This window comes from Neocloeon triangulifer, unplaced genomic scaffold, assembly GCF_031216515.1.
Source record: "Neocloeon triangulifer isolate White Clay Creek 2 clone unplaced genomic scaffold, ASM3121651v1 ptg000003l, whole genome shotgun sequence".
In the NCBI taxonomy this organism is placed as follows: domain Eukaryota; kingdom Metazoa; phylum Arthropoda; class Insecta; order Ephemeroptera; family Baetidae; genus Neocloeon; species Neocloeon triangulifer.
Genome location: NW_026775546.1, coordinates 3,897,140 through 3,917,326, shown reverse-complemented (window position 1 = coordinate 3,917,326; position 20,187 = coordinate 3,897,140). Strand labels below are relative to the sequence as shown.

General features: G+C 35.6%; 2 protein-coding genes across 2 annotated transcripts in view; one reads left to right on the top strand and one right to left on the bottom strand.

Annotated features, from left to right (window-relative positions):
• Nucleotides 1–20,187, bottom strand: part of LOC132192675 (dipeptidase 1-like) — a 53,474-nt gene that overhangs the window by 21,355 nt on the left and 11,932 nt on the right. Inside the window, exon 2 of the mRNA XM_059612745.1 lies at nucleotides 14,551–14,860. Within this exon, the coding sequence (XP_059468728.1) occupies nucleotides 14,551–14,796 (246 nt within the window). The 5' untranslated portion in view covers nucleotides 14,797–14,860. The remainder of the gene's footprint in view (nucleotides 1–14,550; nucleotides 14,861–20,187) is intronic.
• On the top strand, nucleotides 18,953–19,574 carry LOC132192645 (mucin-5AC-like). Its single transcript, XM_059612699.1, has 2 exons — nucleotides 18,953–19,082; nucleotides 19,141–19,574. The coding sequence occupies exons 1-2, from the start codon at nucleotides 19,047–19,049 to the stop codon at nucleotides 19,423–19,425; spliced, it is 321 nt and encodes a 106-aa protein (XP_059468682.1). The 5' UTR covers nucleotides 18,953–19,046; the 3' UTR covers nucleotides 19,426–19,574.

Genomic DNA, 20,187 nt, shown 5'->3' with positions numbered 1-20,187 from the left:
AGTGAGAGAGAAAGCAGCACAGCCAAGAAGAGACCAAAAGGAAGAAGATGCTGAAAGCAGAGGAAGGGAAAACGTTGCCAAAATCAAGTGACACCCGCCCGATTTGTCAAAATCCAACTTTGCGACGAGACAAATCAATCGCGAGAAACTGCGCCTTCCTGCTCGCGAAGCACGAAAAAATGAACTAGATAAATTTTATCGTGTGAGGTTTTTTTTACCACCTCTATAAACTTTCATTTTCTATTACAGAACTTTCCAAAGCCTAAAAACTGAAGTGAAAATAATTCTTGCTAGTGGTGGTGCCTTTTTGTCTCTCAATCGGATCTTTTCAAACCTTAAATGTAAACAATTTGATTGTAACCATTGGATTTAGAAGTAATAATCAATAATAAAATTGGAAATAAACTGATAATTTAAACAATAAGACAAAATAATTGTTATTGCTTCAAATTACCCACTGGAAATTTCTGGTAAATTGAAAATTAAACCGGTCTTTATTGGCGAAAAATGTTTCTTGTAAGTAGTAATATGTACTTTTATTACAAGGCATTTTTTTATAAAGTTACATTTCAGTTTACTACAAATTACACTTATGGTATGGGTTTCTGCACTTAAAAAAAATAGTATCAAATTTATTTTAAACTGATCAATTATTTTACTTACTAAATATAAATTCTATATCAACGATTTTCTTTCTTCTTTTTTCTCTCATTCTACTAAAGTTCCAATTTATCTCATTTATCTGAAATCAGCGGACAAATCCGAGTTCATCACAATCATCACTTTTTGTCGGATGTTGAAGCGTCGACTTTCAGCTTGTGATGCTGCGTCTACTTTTTACTCCATTTCCCACCGAGGCTCAATTAATTCAAAAAGGCGGAAGCTTGTTTTTGCCCTCGCGATGAACGGAGAAAAGCAATCCGCGCTGTTTGCACTTTCCCAGGCGCTTGATTAAAGTCCATTCTCTGCATGGCAGGTATTGCAAAACTTCGCGAGCGACGGTAGCAGGGAAATCAGAGGATTAATTTTGGATGATGTTCAGCTGATAGGATTTTAGATATGCATATTGCTACCGTTAAATTTTGCATCAGGAAATTATGGAAACTGTGGGTTTCATTCAATTTCCTGTCCAGCTACTATACCATTTTCCCAATTCGATTTTTTTTTCATACTATAGAAGATGATTTACCAACAGAAATTGAAGTGATCTTTAAAAGTAAAAACTAAAACTGCAATTAACTGAAAAAGTTAAACTTTTACGATATTATAGCAAATTAAAGTGTTAGATTTAACTTTTGCATTTTAATTTGTTGTTTTATTTGAATTTGAATTTAATATTATTAAAACACCATTTCCCGAATTGAATCTTCTTTCTAAAAGGGTTGCTTATTCCTTTAAAATTTTAAATATCTTTGACACTTCAAAAGATTTGTTAGGAATGACATTTTTTTGCAAACATTGATATAGTTATTAACCCTCAATTTGTCTCAAAACATTTCCCATACATTCAATATTAAAAACAAATTATAAATAAATAAGACGTCAATGATTTGTTTTCTTTATAATTATAATTAAAAAATTCATGATAAAGCATTTGCTAAGTTCTTATGTAGCATATTATTTGAATCTTTTTAAGCCGTGCAATTTTTTAAAATTAATTTTTTCACTCTCCTTGATAGGTGTGAATCTGTGAATCTCAAAGTTCATTTTATGTCTGATGATTCGAGGTCAAAGTTTTGCAAACTTACTTAACAAGTTTTCTCTGCCCACCGGAGCTTTCAAATTGAATCTTGTGCTTAACACTTGCACCATCCCCGCTGACCAACTTTCGCTAATTAACCAAAACATAGCACCGTGTGTGTGCGTGGAGGCCTGCCCGGGGGCGGGGGTCCGCAGCGTTAATAAATATTCATCTAACGCTCATTAGCCGCGCGTGCAGCCGACGGCAATTAAACGGCGTTGCGGTTTGCCGAGGTGGATTCAATTTTTCAAAAGCCCACTTCACCTTTTGCGCGAAAGTCGTTTTGCTAAACGTGAGCGACGGATGGACGAGACGAGTATTGCTCCCCGAACGCTGCTAATGTTCTTCCCGCGACCCACCGTCCCTAAATGGCATTTTCCCGGCTCTGCAAAATTCGGTCCTTGTGACATTCGAATATAAACGTTCCGACCTGGTTTGCATAAAAAGTTATATCCTCATTGTCACTCCAAAATGAAAATTATGGCTGCCATTTTAAATTTTTTTTAATAAATTATAAATTCATTTTTTAATAAAAAATGAATTGAAAAAATTATATACGATTGGTATACGAACTGGCGGATTAAATTTAAATTTTTTTATTTCTCATTTAATAAGAAAATTTGAGCTCGCCGAGATGGAAAGTTATTCTAAATTCATTGAAAAGCAGTTATAAAAAATTGATCCTAAATTTAATATATGGCACTCCCTCAATTACTAATTCAAGTTGGAAAAAACTTTTTTTGACCATAGAAACTTAATGACAAGATAATAATTATCATAGCTTCTCATTCTGCAAAAATTATAAAAAAAAAAAATAAATTAAAAATAGAAATGCAACTAGTGATTGTGAATGCGACAAATGTGAAAAGATTTTTGGACTGTACAATTTCAGTGAATATAAGAATTATAAGTTTGTGGAAAGTTGCTTGTATAATTGATGAATAATTTAGTATAGATTGATTTTCTTTTACTAGAAAGTTATACAAACACATGGTGTTTTATCAATTTTCCTCTTAAAAATAATATAAAGTAAATAAAAAAAAGTGACAAATAAGTCTGAAATTAAATTAGAAATTGTGAAAAAAAGATAAAAAAGTTGCTTAAACGAGGAACCCTCTGAAGTGATGGTTATTTGTTGGATTTAAAAACAATAAATTTTCTGGTTTCTCTTACTTCATATACTTCAAATTACTCAGGGATTTATCAAAGGAAGTAAAAATTTGGCTAATTGTCAGAAGAAACTGTGCAACAAATAAAAAAACAATTCTAATTTGCAATTTATAAACAATAAAATCCTGAAACTTTTGCTGTCTGCTGTATATAATCTAATTCGCTTTCAATATTCAAATGTTTGATAATACTTTCAATTTGTCATACCTAAGTATAAATCATTGATTTAGTGAACAAGAAATAAATCCAATCTAATTTATGCAAATTCATCCATAATTTATGCCAATCGAAATTGCCAAAACGGATTTTCCGTCAACAAATCCGGCGCATTTGCAAAAATTAATCAGCTCTAATAACATTTGCGATCGAATGAGCCACCACGGGGCAATAGATAGATGCGGCGCGGCGATAATCGAATGCACTACCACTTGCAAATAGGCTGCAGGGACAGACATAATGCGCACACGTGTAGTTGTCAGTGCTTGCAATCACGACCGCAGCGCGTGCCGTAAAATCGAGTGCAGCGCATAATTGAATCCGGGCCAGTCACCGCTAATATGGAAATGAAATTGGCGGTGTGTGATGTTGCAGAGCAGACTTCATCACATGCAATCGATTCTCACTGCCTCCCTCGTCTCGTTCATTTTGCCGGCGCACGTGGCCTGGTTGTAATTATTCCACCGGAATATCTGCATGCATGCAAATAAATAAGCTTCATTACTGTGGAATCAAATTTTGCGCTGCCGCTCTGCTCGCTCGCTCGCGGGTTTGCATTTTCAACCGCAACGCACCTGCTGTCGAGTTTCACGCAGTGTAATTTTACACGTTGTACAAAACGCGACCATTAACGTTAAATTTGATTTGCCTAGAAACATCTAGCAATGCACATTTAAATAAATCTAAATTGTTAATATAATGAAATGAACGTTTTTAACTTAAAATCAGCTGATGGAGAGAAAAAAATCTTAATTAATCATTATTAAATTTTGTCTTAAAAATGAGTTTATTTATTGAAGATATATATGTAATTTAACTTTTTATTTTTGTTGTAAAATTTTTTCATCGCATTGTTTACATTCAATTGTTAAAAACAAATTAGAAAAAATTAATTGTTAGACAAAATTTGAATTGATTCTTCAATTGTTAATATATTGTTAAATAATTAACGCTGAAATTTTGCTTTCAATTGTTATTAAATTTTTTCTGTGCCTGAAATGACACGTAAATAATTTTTGTTTTATTTTCTTTAATTCTTAAAAAATGGAAAAAATTGAATGCATTCCCAAAAAAGTATATTTTATACTGCTTTGCTGGAAACTTCATAGTTCTGCGACAAAAATAAATCACCGAGGAAAAGCCATTTATCCATATTATACTACTATCAGGACAAAACTTTTATCAAGATCTTGTTTCTTTTCGAGCCAGAGAGCGGGGACGAGTTGAATAATGGCGGTGTATTAACTGGGAACTGCGCGGCAGTTATCCGAAACCGACCCAGTCTGTCTCTCTATCATTTTCATAGCAGACCAAAGCTGCTCTCCACTCGAAAACATCAACATGCCATTTCCCCTTTCCCAACATTAAGCAAGAAAAATCGCTGGAAAATCAGGAGAGCGAGGCGACGCTGGATTTTGTTCTCTGGGGAAAAAGTGGCGAGTCCTTGCTCGCAACAATCAATCATAACACGCTCTCGCTCTCTCTTCTCCTTGCCAGCGTGGCGCCGCCGGCCGTTTTCAGCTCTGCCGAATTTCCGAATTTTTTTCTCGCCGAGAGCACCGAGTGGCGGCCGGACATGCATGACTTACTTGCGGATCAGTATTATATATTTTTGCCCTCGCACCCTGCGATAAACATCTCACTCTTTTTGCTCTCCTCGAGCCGAAATTCCTGGCAGCACGCAAGGAGCCAGCCAGCCTCTCTAATCATCTAGCCCTGATATAACGCATCGCTTCTCTTTGCGCGTCAGCTGCCCAAATCTGTTCCCCCTCGCAACAGATGCTTTCGCAGCGTGTGGGTCTTCACTTAATTAATTTCTTTATCACCCATAAAAGGAAGATCCTGCTATGATTTCAGCTTTTATTTCTTCTGCCTAGGGTACTCTTTTAAAATTGTGTTTTTATTATGACAAATCTTTTGAAAATGCCAATTTTTATTATTAAATTTAGTAGATTCCTTTCAGCAGTTTGAAATTTTGAAAAATAGGGAAATCTAATTTATTGTTAGCTCAAAATGCGTTTTAACATATTTTGCAGTAATCATTTCATTGCTTGGTATAAAAATCGGAATCATAAATTTAATAACGTTTAATTATTTTACATTTTTTATGTAAAAAATTACTGATTTATCTCTCATGCATAAAAAAAGCCAACTACTTTTCTTCAGAGGTTGATGCAAAATTTTCTCCGCCAAAGTATTGCATTATATTTTACATTTTGGGGTTTAATATTTTTTATTCAATTCTTGAAATGCTCTAATCTCCTAGAATTGATGTAGCAATATAATAATTAAATTTAGCGAGAAGCTTTGGAATTTAGTTCCGACAGCGTCATAAAATTTTTTCTCCTATTATTTGAAAAAGCACTTTTCCGCATCTTTATTTTCCTTCGATACACAGCATTTTTTCGCACGGTCAGCTTTCTGCTTTTTACGACACTGGCAATGTTGCGCGCGATATGAGAGAGCCAAAGCGAATCTCAATTTAATAAATTGCTCCTAACTCGTTTTATTATCCGCTCATTGTGTGCGCCAGCAACAGTTTTATTGTCTCGCCGGCCGACTTGTTTCGCGAGTTTTCTGCAATTAAGTTTATACGTGCGTGCGCTCTCGAGATTTACGAGTCGGATGCAAAACAGAAGCCGTAAAAGTGCGCTCGCGAAACCAAATGACTGTGCTGTGCGGTCGTCGCCCGGCAAATCGACTGATGTCTCCAAAGAGGCTCTTCAGAGTATGCAACCTGCACGACATCTGTGCTTGGCATTCACTGGGGATGCACAGCCAACGAACCGCCGGTCTCGGCGGAGCTGTCGCCTCGGTTTGCTTTTAATTGATTCTCTCGGAATTCATGCTAACTTCAACAGACATTTGGCAGAATTGCTCTCGGTAAAGCACTCTGGGGGTTTAAGCACTTATTTTACGTTGCTCATGATCATACAAATCAATCAGCATTTTAAGATTTAAAAAATTAAAAAATATAATAAAAAGTCATTGAAATTTGTGTTAAAACTTATTTGCGTTTTTGGCTTATTTGATTACAAATTATATTTAAAAGAATTAAAAGCCAATTTCAATATCATTTTTTTACTTGAAATTACATGAAAAGTTCTCACACATTTTAAATTCTGTGGAACAAGAGCCCCTGTGGAATTTTCAGATATTTAACTATTTCTTGAAAAACTAAAAGCCAACCCCTAATACCAAGAGCAAAAGAGAATTCATTTTTAAGTGTTTCCGTAGTGCGGGTTGCGGACGACGCCGCAAATCGACCCTTCCAAGAACAATATTTTCCCACTTTTCTTCATATCAAATTTATAACTTTTGTGGACTATAGTGAGAGTTGTTAGCCGCATCCACCCTAGAAACTTGATAAAGCTTTTCGGGCAACTCGTAAATCCGGAAAAGATCTCTAGCCGTAAGCTAGAAAAGCCTGCCAAGGTGAAAATGTGGCTTTTGGGACGAGCCGATTTTTCAGGCTGCGAGCAAGGCCGCGCGTCAATATAAGCGACGGGGGCAGACGCGCCGCAGGGCGTCATCAAATTTGGCGCGAATCGACCTGATGATCACCCCTGCAAGTCCCCCGGCTCGCCTCGCACTCGCCCGAGAAAAACAGAAAACGTGTTTCTCTGCTATTTTCTGGTCCGCCGATGATTTACTGCGATCGCAGGTAATAAATTTGTCACGGCCGTGCCCCCGGACAGAAGTGCGCGAAAAATAAATAAAAGGCCTTTTAAGCGGCCCTAAAACACTGAAAGTGAGTGAGTAGGTATTTGGAGAGAACGCGAGCGCCGCCCCTCTCAATTTATCGATCTGGCTTTTTGTTCCAGAGAGAGAGGAGAGCGAAGCAGCCCTTGCGAGAGAGAGATGGAGCTCGCTTGTGCCAAAACGCGCCGACCAGAGTTTGTTCTCCCGCTTTACTGCCGAATAATTAAATGAGATGCTGGGGATTTGGAAAACTTTGCTGCACATATACACGCACCTATTCGCCGGAATTCGCCCGCAAATGACTTTTCATGACTGACAGACGGCCCGAAAGAAGGAAATAGCGCACAAAAAGCGATAGCCGTCGTCAAAGTTCTGCGAGAGCGTTAATTAATCTTCTTGCGAATGAGGTGGAAAATTTCGACAGCTATTTCCCATTTCAAGAAGATGTTGCGATGTTCTGAATTAAATTGCTCCACTTTTGCATTCAGCTTGATTCTCCTGTTTAAAAGAAAGTTTATAGTTGGAAACAGAAATAAAAAATATTCACTGTAGTGGTAAAATATGAAAAAGGAGAATAATTTTAGGGCTTTATTAGTGTTTGCTGTCTCAAAATGAGCCCAAATTGGAAAAATTTAAAGCTTAACTCTTAGCAAAAATCCAGGAATTGCTTCCGTTTTGATATAATTTTGAAGTTAGTTAATTGTTCCTCTTTAATTAAAATAATAATTCCCCAAAATATTTTATATCTAGAAAATAGAACTTTTGTTTAAAAAAATTATATTTTATCGCAATTTGGAATGTTATATTAGGCTTCAAATATAGCTTTCATTGAATTTTTTTAGTTAATGCTATAAAAACGTGTTGACAACCTTTCTTGCTCACGTTTCCTCATTCAGACAACAATAATTGTACAGTTTGAATGCCAGACATGCCTCTTTCTCACCATTCTTCTTTCTCCAAATTGCAGACAGCTTTTTCTGACGGTTGCACAATTATGTAAAATAAGTATACACAAAACGTCTTTTCAGCCGAAACTCCTTTGTGTGCGCAGCGCTGATCTTTTGTTTCTCGTCATCCCTGCGCTCTCCTTTTGCCCTTTTTTGTGTGACACTCTCTCGCACGCACCGCCGCCAACTCCCACTCTGAATTTAATTAATTCTCTTTCGGCGCTGTGCATAAACCAAACCGGGAAAGTGCAGTGTGCTTTTTTGCGGCCGTTATGCGCAGTTGCCGACCATCGCACCTGCGGTGCAAACGAGCCTGGTTTTTGCACAGGAGAGGGAGAATTCCAGCGGCACTGCAGGGGTTTTAATTAGTACGAGCGCGATTGACCATTAAACGCACGGCACGCTTTTTCCAAAATTAGTTGCTCTGGCTTTTGCATTTTTTATACAACCTGGCAGTTAACTTTGCTTTCAAGTTAAAAAAAATCACCCCCTTAAGAGTTAGCAAAAAATAAGGTCCAAAAAAGACCGACAGATTTATTTTTTATTCGTAAATTTCTTATATTTTACATTGACTACAAGAATTTACAGATTGATTGCAAAAGTTTAAAAATACCCACATTTCTCAAAAAATATATGAAACCCAAATGGTTCCACGAAAAAAATAAATTAAAAATTTTAATGCATTACAAACTTTTTGATGCCTCTCAAAGATAAAAAAAAACTTATTAACTTTCGTTGAAGGTACAAAAATAAATAAATGAATACGAATATGAAATATCTCAGCTCGCTTTACTATAGAAACATTTTTTAATTTGTCGCCCTTCGGATTTTCATTCAAATAAAGTCAAGATTTTTTTTAATAAAAATGGCATTCGTTGGAAGGAAGATCACGTTGTTGAGTTTTTTAACAAGCTAGAATGCATAATTTTCAAATTACCCACTGCAGTAGACGCGCTTAATTAAAACGGTAGGCGGCTCGGTAACGAGAGGGCCCGCACGGAATAGTGTCATTACCCGGTAATGAAAACAAATTTATTTCATGAGTCTGTACACAGACAAAATCCGTAATTGAGACGGTCGTCTTTTGTGCGGCCTCAGCAGCTTTCCTCGAGGTGTGTGTGTGTTTTGCTCGGTTGCCGCCTTTTGACATGCCGTGCAGCACACGAGCCCAAGAGAGACTGAGAGCCCTTCCTTTGCTCTCTCTCCTTGCCGAAGAGAAACAAAATCCATTTCCACACGCCACGCTCTATATACTCGTGGCGAAAACTTTGCCCCTTGTGTGCTCCGATTTTTTGCGCCCTCCCACAGCCGGCGAAATGATTTTATGAAATTTTATGTATGGTTCCTGCGATGGTAAAAAGCTTTTTTCGCCGACGAGCGACGCCGTCGCCGCTCTGGGGCGTAATTTGCGCGCTGCAGCTGGAAAAGTTCAAAGTTGCCGCGATGCTGCAGGCAAGTCAACCTAAAATCCCAGATTTGCGAGCGGACGCGATTTGCATGCCCGTCGTTGAGCTTTTGTATAATTCCGGAAAGTTGGGTCACACGTTGTTTCATCAAATGAGTTTTGCTGTGAAGCTAAATTTTATTTAAAAAGAAATATATTTAAATGTTTTTTTCCGCACCTATTAAACATAATACATGAAATTTAGTTTCATTTCTTGCAGGATAGTTTCAATCTTCAATCATAGTACTTAATTGATTGAATACTGGTTGAATTACAATTGGAAAGGGTCAATTTATTTTTTATTTTTTAATTTTTATATTCCTTTCAAAATTTATAATAAATCTAAAATTTAGAAAAACTTAAACTGTAAATGACATGAAATTAACTTATTTAAAAAAAAAATCATTATAAAATAATTTCATTATTTTAGAAAATACTCAGAAATACCAAAACAATTGTACTAAAATGAAGAAGTCGGGCTTTTCCTTGTTGCAAAAGTTAATATTCAAAAACATGGTTCTACCAATTTCGGTCACGGTCTGCGTCTCTTTTTCATGAGCAAGAAAAAAAATCAGAAAAATTTAAAATACGCCACATTTTAACATAAAAATTAAAATCTTAAAACTAGCAAATTCAAGTGCAAACCTATTTTGAGTAAAAATTTTACAACGAGGAAAAGCCTGACTTCTTCACTTCCCGAGTGTCAATTTCTTCAAACAAATTTTACTAAAGTTTAAATAAAAAAAATATTTGCAAAAATATCTGGAAAAAAGTTGTACTGTTGGGTTAAATACTATTCATAAATTTGAATTCTCATCAAGTTATCCTCTTCAGAAAAATTTCCATAAGATTGATATTAGCTTTTCCAAATGTACTAAAAATTCATACCAAATTTATATCAATATTTGCACAACCATTATTTAGTCAGTATATATAAGAAAAACGCTTTCCTCATTCTAGACATTATTTGCAAACGTGTGCGTCGGAGCGATCAGGTGTGCACACCGTCAATATTTAACAAAAGTCGACGCACACACACGCGCGCGGGGCAATATTTCAAACCTGGAACGCCACACACGGTTCACAGTCTCTCGATAAGACCCTCTCGGAGCAGCGGCAAGAGCATTAAGCCCTCCGAGGACGACGTGACCAATCCCCTAACAGAGCAGCCGAAAAGGGACACGCCAAGTGAATTCGGTGCTAGGAAAACGAGAGACAAACAGACAGGCCGGCGCGAAATTGCTCGTGATCAGTCCTGCGAAATGTAATGCAGCTCTAGGTGAGAAGCGACGCCCGAGATACGTGACCCGCCCGCAATTGGGCCGCCTGTGACTCGAATTTGCAATGAGATCTATGCGGCTGCTCTCGAGCGAGATGCGCATGGATCCTCAGCAATTTGGCCACCTTTTCATCAGCCCTCATGCAAAAAGTCGGCCTCTTTCCGACTCCATTTCCCTGCGCGGTGATTTTGTTCCAAATGTGATGACTTGGTCGTTTTTTGACCGTTACGTGCGCCACCGGGGAATTCGGATTACATTTACTTTCGACGATAAGGTAGCTCAAAAGCAGATTTGGCTCCGTTTGGAATTTTTTGCGGGCAAATAATATGAGGACTTCTTGCTGTTTGCCTCCATTTGTGGATTTAGAAGATTTGAATAAAGCTTTTGCTAATAAATTTCGTCTTTGAGGTTCTCATTTGCAGTTTTTTTTTCTTTTTATATTGACTTTTTTAAGAGAATAACTATGAAAAAATTATTGACGAAAATTGAGAAATAAAATTGTTTCATGAAAAAATATCTCAATTTGAGACTTCACATTATATTTTATATAGAAAAAAAAGTAAAAGTTCTGAATTGCCGAACGTTTTGAGAATTTAATTTAATTTTTTTAGAATTTAAATATACCTTGAGTTGTCGTTTTAATGGTCTAAAATGTTGGTCTATTAAAAAAAGTAAGAATCACTACCAATTTCTTTACAACGAGGGATTTAAACTGAAATATTATTGTATTGACTGCTGCTGATACGTTTTTCACTCTATTCAGCCTATTCCGATCTTAATTAACACGTCACGAAATGTAATATTAAATTTTATGTAAAAAGTCCCTTTCTCAGTAGGTTTCGGTTTGAGTTTTTGTTATGATTTTAATGAATGCAAACAAGATATTAATATTTGAGAATAGTATATTCAAAATTTGATTGGAAGTCAAGGTGTTTAACTTAACAACAGCACCAATTATACCAAATGAAAATGAAATTTTCCCAAAAAAATTTCATTTTATTTTTCAAAAAAAATTTAGAGTTCCACTTGAGTTAGGAAAAAAGAAAATAGTCATCACGTTGCATCACAAATTTTTCTATCAATTTTTTTTATCGCACTTTGATCCTAAATTCATTCATTTATGTTGCATAAATATTACAGATAGTTTAATGAACACATCAGTGTCGTTGTCATCCGCCAAAATTCATCAATCGCGTTTGTCGAACACGAAGTGCAAATTAATGGCTTTTGCGGTTAATTGGCGTGGGGAGTAAACAAATCAAAAATTAACCAGCGCTAGCGGCGACATCGGCAAACAAACCACTTTTGCTTTCATCGCATAATGGAGTCTGACCGCGCACATAACACACGAAAAAAAAGAGTCGGGTACATCGGTGCGCGCAGGGCTGGCAGAGAGGAAGCGCGGATTTATGTCACATGCCATTTGATCGCGCGCGACAGTGAAAAGGTAGCGCCAAACACACTCGCTCTGCCAGCCAGTCTGCCCGGACAAATTAATTTGAGCAACGCCGCGGGGCACGGAAAACAACAAACTCGCTGTCGAGCTCACCGAATGCGGATAACCTTTTGACTTTTATGTTGCTCCGGTTTAGTGGGCGATTCAGGCGAATTATTTGTTTATGAGCCACAAAAAATACTTTCATGTGCAAACAAATTAGAGTTTTTGGTGGATTAACTTTATTTAAAGACTAAAATGCTTTTTTTCCTCAATTAAATGTGTTCAAAAACTGAATGTAAAAAATTTGACGTAACAATTTTGATAAACAACAATAATGCCAGGAAAAATTCTCCAAATCAACAATAATAATGATGCATTAAAGAAAATTCACTCTTTTAACCATTTTTAATGTAAACTGTGTTTATATAAAGTAGCAACATTTATAAATTAATTGCTGGTGAATTTTCAGCTACAATTTTCATGGGCTTGTTTAAAAACTTGTTTTAAAATTTGCAACTTAAAACAGAAATGATAAAAATTAATCAATAATTAAAATCAACTTTTTTATTAAGAATTTTCTAGATGAAATTTCTCAACTCTGTCCAAACTTTCAACGTCATTGCATTTTTTTTTTTAAATTATGATGTATTGCAGGAAGGCCACCATAAATTACAGTCTGATTTTATTTTGATAGAAATCATTGAAACTTTGACATGTCCTGTCCCGAGAGATATATTAGCTGCAAAATTTGATAATGAACTATGTAAAAGATAAATTATGCAGCGGATGCAATAAAAAGGGAATATTCCAGACTGCACGTTGACGCCACAGATGACGGTGGTAAACAATATCCTGTCTATTGCAAAATTGAAAGTTAGGAGTTCATGTTTTAACTATATACCGGACGTTTAAAATATGTAATTGATTCAGTCACACGCGTTTTCAAGTCATTCATAAAGAGTTCCGAGGCCATTAAAATTTATATCTCTAAAAATTAAAGTAAAACAAACCCGAGCACTTGTATTGCATTAAACATAAAGTCTCTGCTTGATGAGTTCCCAGATCTTTTGTGAAAAAATTTTCCCAGCTAAAAATTACACTGAAAAATATTTTAAATTAAAGGATTTCAATGAGTAGAAAACAACTCGTTTGAAAAAAAAAACACTCCAAAATACTTTTGTGCTGTGTGAGTTTAAAAGAAATTGACATGCTGAGAGCCGTAATGAGTTGCGCAGCGCCGTCCAGCCTCGCGTTAAGAGAGATTTGGAGCTTTTAGTGGCAGCAGACAATATAATTTTGTCAAATTTACCTGCAAACAAGCGATTTTCATAATGCACGGCCGGCGGTGGATCGTAAAAGGAGCGCCACTCTGGGGCCGGCCGGGGCCGCTTTTGTGAGCAATCGCAGAGTGCGCGATAATAAAGGCCTAATGCGAGAGCCGTGTTAGTTTGGCGGCCAAACGAGATTTTTCATTGGCCCCTAAATGGCGGTTAGGAGTCTCCAAATTAATCGCCTGCTGCCGGAATGTCGCGAGTTTAAGTCGACAAAAATTATCACCACGCTGGTTCTCTCTCCGCCCCAAATAAACTGACTGGACGGGTTCAGATTTATGGGCGCATTTCGGCAGGGGAGATTCTCTTCAAAGTTAAAAACAGCTTATGGCGTGTAATTATTTACAACTCGCCCCAACCACGCGCCGTCATCAGTGTGCGTGACAAAACAAATAAAAATGATTTATTTTACATCCGCATTGAAATAATTTTATTTTAAAAGTCATCTTTAATCAGATTTCAATGTAAAATGAAGTCAAAAATAACATAAATATAATTATATTTTACTAGCCGAATGTAATTGAAATATAATTGAAATATATAAACATGACAAGTCTGCTAAAAGTAAGTCAATTATTGTGATAATTGAAGAATTCTAAATATTTAAACAGACAGTAAAAAAAAATGGATTTAAAATTATTTTGTCTTGATAAATATTCAATTTCAGGAAGTAATTTTGTATTATAAATTTAAGTGGATAAAAGGGGATAATTGAATTGAAATATAACAACAAATTTCCACTTTGAACAGCTTTCTCGGAATCATTATTTTTGGACAAGTGGGCTCAAAAATTAATGCGCCGTAAATTCGCTTTCGCTGTATCGCTGAAAATCCGCTTAAAGCAAAAGTTCACGAAATGCGGTTTGATGTATTACGCGGTTTCGTACGTTCGTACCTAAACCGCCGCTGAAACTCTCAGAGAACAGACCAAATGAATAAATTCCCCGCGTCCGTAACCTGTTCTAATTTAATCCCTAAGCCTTTCCGTGCACATGATCCGCTCTGACGTTAGCCAAGAATAGAGAATTATATAATTAAATAAGACGTTTTGTTCATTCATCGTGACAAAAGCAGTAAATTTTTCTTATAAATTCCTCTAATTTGACAAAACAATTTTATAATTCATTTTTAAAGACTTCAGATTAATTTTTTCCACACCGAATTCAAATTTTAAAATTTTATGTATTCTGTGGTTCTCTAATTTTAAATATTATTTCTTAAATAAATTATTTTTAAATCGATAGTTCAGCACGAATTTAAACTCATTCGAAAGGTACTCACCGGAGGATAGTCCATATAATTGCCGAAGCCCATGTGGTTGCACGTGCAGGAGCACTGCTGGATGTGCCGTCGCATGTCAACCTCGACCTCGGCCAAGTCCCACGAGGAGGACGAATTCGAGTCGGTCTCGAAGTCGTGGGCGCGCGGCAGGTAATCCATGGCCGAGCAGCACCGCGGCGGCCCCGTCGTCTCCTTGAAGTATTCGGCCGCATGCTGAGGCATTTCCGCGGCCAGCCACCGAGCCATCGCCTATGTCGACGCGGTGGCGCCGCAGCTGACGCGACACTTGCCGCCAGTGCCCATGCTGTGTCTGCAAAAAATTTGAAAAAAAAAAAATTAATTTTGTTGCTGTCAAATATTTAATGATATCGAAATAGATATGAAGGAAAATTCTCCGAGCTCCTAATTAACTTAAGACCTTGAATGGGAGCTTTCCTTCTTTAAATTGCAATTAGTTATAATTTCACAAGATATTTTCACAGAATTGGAAATACTTAAGCATTAAAAAAATATATATACAAGGAAAAAAAAATTCTTTTGCAAATTTTGTTTTTGTAAAAAGTATTCTAGATAATCATTTAAAATAACTTATTTGTAACAAGTCAAAAAATCTAAAAAGGCCCTTTTTGCAAAAAAATTAAAGTCGTTAATAGTTTCAAAGATTGAGGACTAGAATAAAGCAACTCGCCAATATCTGTTTCCGGATTGATTTTTGGGGCGGATTAAAATAAATCAAATTAAAGTTTTTCAATGTTTTGAGGAGAAGTTTTTTTTATCATAATTTAAATGACATTCCTTGGATGTTTTATACGGTTCTTATACATTTTGAATAAAAAAAGCATTCAATATTCTTATTTAAATTTACGTCAGAGAGTGTCTAAATAAAGACCTAAGAGATTGAAGATGTTTTTGGTGGGATTTGCTAAAAAATGAGAAAAATGGTAGAATTGCGTTTGAAAAATTCAAAAGGTGGAGGCGTGACGCGTGGGAAAATGAAGCTGTGGAGGCGGCAGCGAAATGGGGTTTTCACTTGACAAGTGGGTGGCACACGAAGTTTTGAATGAGAGCAAAAAAAATAAAGCTCTGAATATGCATCTTTCCTTGCCAAAAATGTTTGCTCTCTTCTCGTTTTTCCACCGTTGTGTGTGCTGAATTATTCGACCATCTACGATCTAAATTCGGAGTTCTTTTATTTCAATGGACTTTGCTATTATGCATCTGGGAACTGTTTTGTTCCAGGCGAGAGAGCGGACACCTGGGCGGATGTTCATTTGGCCCTGGGGCACCGCCAAGAGACTGGGTTGCATTTCATTCCGTTTGATGCATCTCGAATAGGGGTGAGAGAGTCGCAAGGGGTGAAATTTAGCACCGTTGTCAAGTACAGCTTCGATCCGATGCGGCACTTTTTGTTCCGCTGGTAATTACGTGACATATCTATGGCAAAAAACTGTCTCAAGTAAGCAATTTATTGCACAAAATTGGATAAAAGAACTATAAAAATAAAGAATTTTATTTGTAAAGCACGTTATGCATTTTAAATTAATAAATGGAAACATACATCATTGTGTTCATAAAAACTAACTTTTTTTTAAATTAAATCATATAAACACAGTAATGTGCGTTTTAATTTATTAATTTAAAAATAAACGCATTTTAATTAATAACACAAAATTTTAAATTAGATTTTTTAACAAAAAATAAAAATTTTGTTTTGATTAAATTGCCGCGTGTCAATTAAAAAAAAATTAAATTAATAAATTGTGTGTAGTTTCAAACTGATATCTCAATTGACTTGAGAGTGATTTTTTGTAGCAGTCGCTTGTGTTTAATTTAAATTATTATTCAACGAAAAGATTTTGTGAAAATATTGCTAATTTTCACATTCTCATACGACTTAAAATCAGTTTAAAGCAAAAATTGGTCCACAAGATTTATCCTCGGAAATATTTAATTTTGCATAAAAAAACGTACGTTTTAGATAATGCCAGCATCAAAATGATAAATATTGAGTATCTTTTACTTCGATACTGAAAATTGTTGCGTTAAATTGAAATATATATAAAAACTGCCCATTTTTTAACGAGGATTCAAAAATTCTAGCAAAAAGAAATGAGAATTTTTATGCATTTTTATATATGCAGAATATTTTGACTTAGCATTTTGGATTGGAAAAAATGTTTTTTTTTTACTCATTTTGGAATCAAAATCTTTCATAATTAAACGTACCCTCTAAATATGCTTGTGCATAATGTCAGAAAAAAGGAACATGCTTTTTTATGGAAAAGAAGAAGGTGATAAAATAATAAAATTCTCAATGTATTATTTCAAGTGTCTTATTTTGTACCAAATATTCTACCGTTTATAAAACTACTTTGTGGCAAAGAATCCGCATTTTTTTCCCTTCCCTTCTGATAATGAGATTCGTGAAAAATGGTTTTTTAATGGCCTGCACCGAAAAACAACAGTCACTTTTTCCACTCATGAACGCGCATTCCCCGAAGTTGGCAAAAAACTCACGGAACGCGACATTGTGGCCGTAAATATATTTACAGCTCACAGTCATTAATCTTATCACGGAATTCTCGAACACGTGTGTGGTGAAGTATTTTTACTTTTATACCACTCGGTCGTAATCCGACTCGGAGCATAAAAAACATAATATAAAATTGACTTTTTTACGCGTTCCGATTCTAAAACTTTTATAGCTTTTAAAATTTGCAGTACATTAAAACTGCATATGGTGTATAGCGACGGAAACAATAAAATTCGCGGAGAAAAACTGTTACGTAAAGTTTTGGTGAAGTCGACTCGTCTTTTCTGCGGACGAAGTGAGCGAGATCGCGGCCAAGTTGGTAATTGAGTGCTGACAGCAGCGACGGCAGAGAATCTCGTCAGGACTTTTTAGTTGCCTCTGCAACGGAATAAAAGAGAGAGAGAGAGAAAGAATCTCCTGGTGTCGTCGCTCGCTCGCGAGTCCCACCTTTGCATTCCGGTGTAAAAACGCGAAACTCGATCTGACGAAAGTCTTTCTAGGCGGATTGTACATTTCTCCTCGTTCCACGTCCTACTTCCTACTTCTAATGCACAGTTTCAAAGTAATCTTGAAAGAGCGCTTCTTGCTTTGTAAGCGGAAATGACCGCGTTTTGAAATACTCTGCAAAAATTTTGCAACAGCTGTGTTTTCCCCATAAATTTTTAAAGTTTTTCTGCTGGAGATGGTAATTTAATAAATTTTTAGTGCGTTTGTGAGAATGATGATGTAATTAAATTTTATTTTTAATTAAAGTAATGCTCTGAGAATATTAAATCATGATTAATAAATCTAATTCACAAAAGCGATTGAGCATTTACAAATTGGACGAAGCTGTTCTAGCTAGTAATGTATGGCAAATTGTAAATTTTTGACAAAGATATAATTTTGTATTAAAATTTATGATGTCAATGGTAATTACTTATGTACAATCACTAGTCTCTCGCACTTTCTTTTGACGGCTCATTATTTGAGGGAAGGTATTTCTTTTTTCGTTTTTCAAGTAATAAAAAAAATTTAAAGTTTAAATTCTTGTAAGCTGAAAATTGAACTCAATTGATAACCATAATATGTATCTAAGATATAATCTCATTTTAATAGAGCAAACTCACAAAAGATTTTCAGAAAATATACAATTAAAACATATAAATAACGCCAAGAAAATCGGTCAACTTTAACGTTTGGGTTACTCAAAAATTGTCTGTAAACTTTCTATTGAAAAATTATCATTGATTTTTTTTAATTGAAATTTAATTTAAATTATTTGCCAGTTGCCATTTTTTGTTTTTGGAATTCAATGGATCTTTAACATGCTTAGCACAGAGATAAATGAAAAGTTGCAAAATTTGATAACGAATTTCAATCCTGAAAAGAGAATAAACAGTACAAGAAATGTGTCTACATATTAATTGAATAATATAATAAATGCTGGATTTTTCAAAATTATACTTACAATTTCAACGCTGTTTTTAAGTCAAAAAGTATGATTTTTGAACATATCATTAATTGGAGAGGATTTCAAGGCGCATTCTTGTTATGACTAGACAAAATGCATCTTGACTACGCTGGTCAAAAATTCATATTTTTCTTTTGCTTGTATGAAATATCATGAAATATTCCAGATAAAATTGCTCAACGTTACGTTAACTTTCAACGTCAGTGAAGTTTTTTGAAATATGATGGGAAAGTATGGGAGACATAAATCTTCCATTTTGTAGAATTTTATTACAATTTTGACAGCTTTATGGTGCAAAACTGAAATGAAATACTGCAACTAGCTCATGGTCATGAAAATTTTCATATTTCATACGTGATTACCCAATGCGAAATATACGTATGAGCGTCCTGTCCGTGTCGCCTACGTCGAATATGGAAATTTCGCAAGCAAAAACGTGCGATCGAGCATTAGTATAAAAGACTGGCGATCAGTTGGCTCGTTCAGTAACAAACCAGCCACACTCTCAAAATGCTGAAGCTGTTAGTTCTCGTCTTTGCTGTCCAGGTAAAATTCAAATACGACGAAAAACTGCAAACTTCTTCATTGGTAAATATCTCCACAGTTGATGCTTTCTGCGCCAACCAGTGGCCAGACTGATTCATCGACTGAGTCAACCACTGATGTGGTGACGGATTCGAGCACTGATGTGATGACTGATCCGCCGAGTTCTGAAGCTACCTCGACCACGAGTGGGCCTACGGTGAAGCCCGGAAAAACAACTAAAACGAAGGCACCTAAGACAACCAAAGCGCCTAAAACAACCAAAACCAAAGCCCCGAAGACCACCAAAGCTCCAAAGACGACCAAAACCAAGGCACCTAAGTCAACCAAAGCACCTAAAGGTTGAATCCTTGATTTTGTATTTCGACTGTGAGATTTTAAATGACTATGGAAAATGCATAAATAATTTTAATATTTTACAAGATTCGTAAAAAATCAGTTAATGAAAAAAAAGTTTAAAAAAATTAATAAAATTCTCATTTCAAGCGCAAATAATTATATTAGTTATTAGTTTTATTTCTATCAAAATTTCCGACAGTATAAAAATCCCAAAATTCAAGTTTTTTTTTATTATAAGCTACATAAATTAATTTTACGATGAAAGATCTTTCCAAAAATCATAAGCCCAAGTTCATTACAAAATACTAGGGTAAAATTGTGCTTACAATCCCACTTTGAAAGTTGCAAAAATTTTAAATTGAAAGTACAAAATATCCATTAAATCAGCTTTTCCATTTATATAAATGATTTTCATTTAACTCGAGAAAAAAAAATTGAATCTGAATAAACGCGTACAAAAAAACGCAGTTTTGAAGGAACCTGAGAACTTGATAAAAATTAAATGAATATTTATTTCATTTAGTACATTTTAATTTTAAATTCATGCAAATTAAAGTTACCAAATCAGAAGAGATGATCGTTTTGCATTGAGAAAATCGAAATCGGGCAACGGAGCGAGTAGCGATGTCTGTAAGTAAGTAAGTGGGGTGCTCGGATGATGCGCTCTCCCTCAGCACTCGAATCCAAAAGCAGCCGAGAGGACCGGCGGAGGCGGCGGGAGGGAGGCCTGCCGTCCCTCTGGAGGCAGCGCACAATGTATTTTATTTTT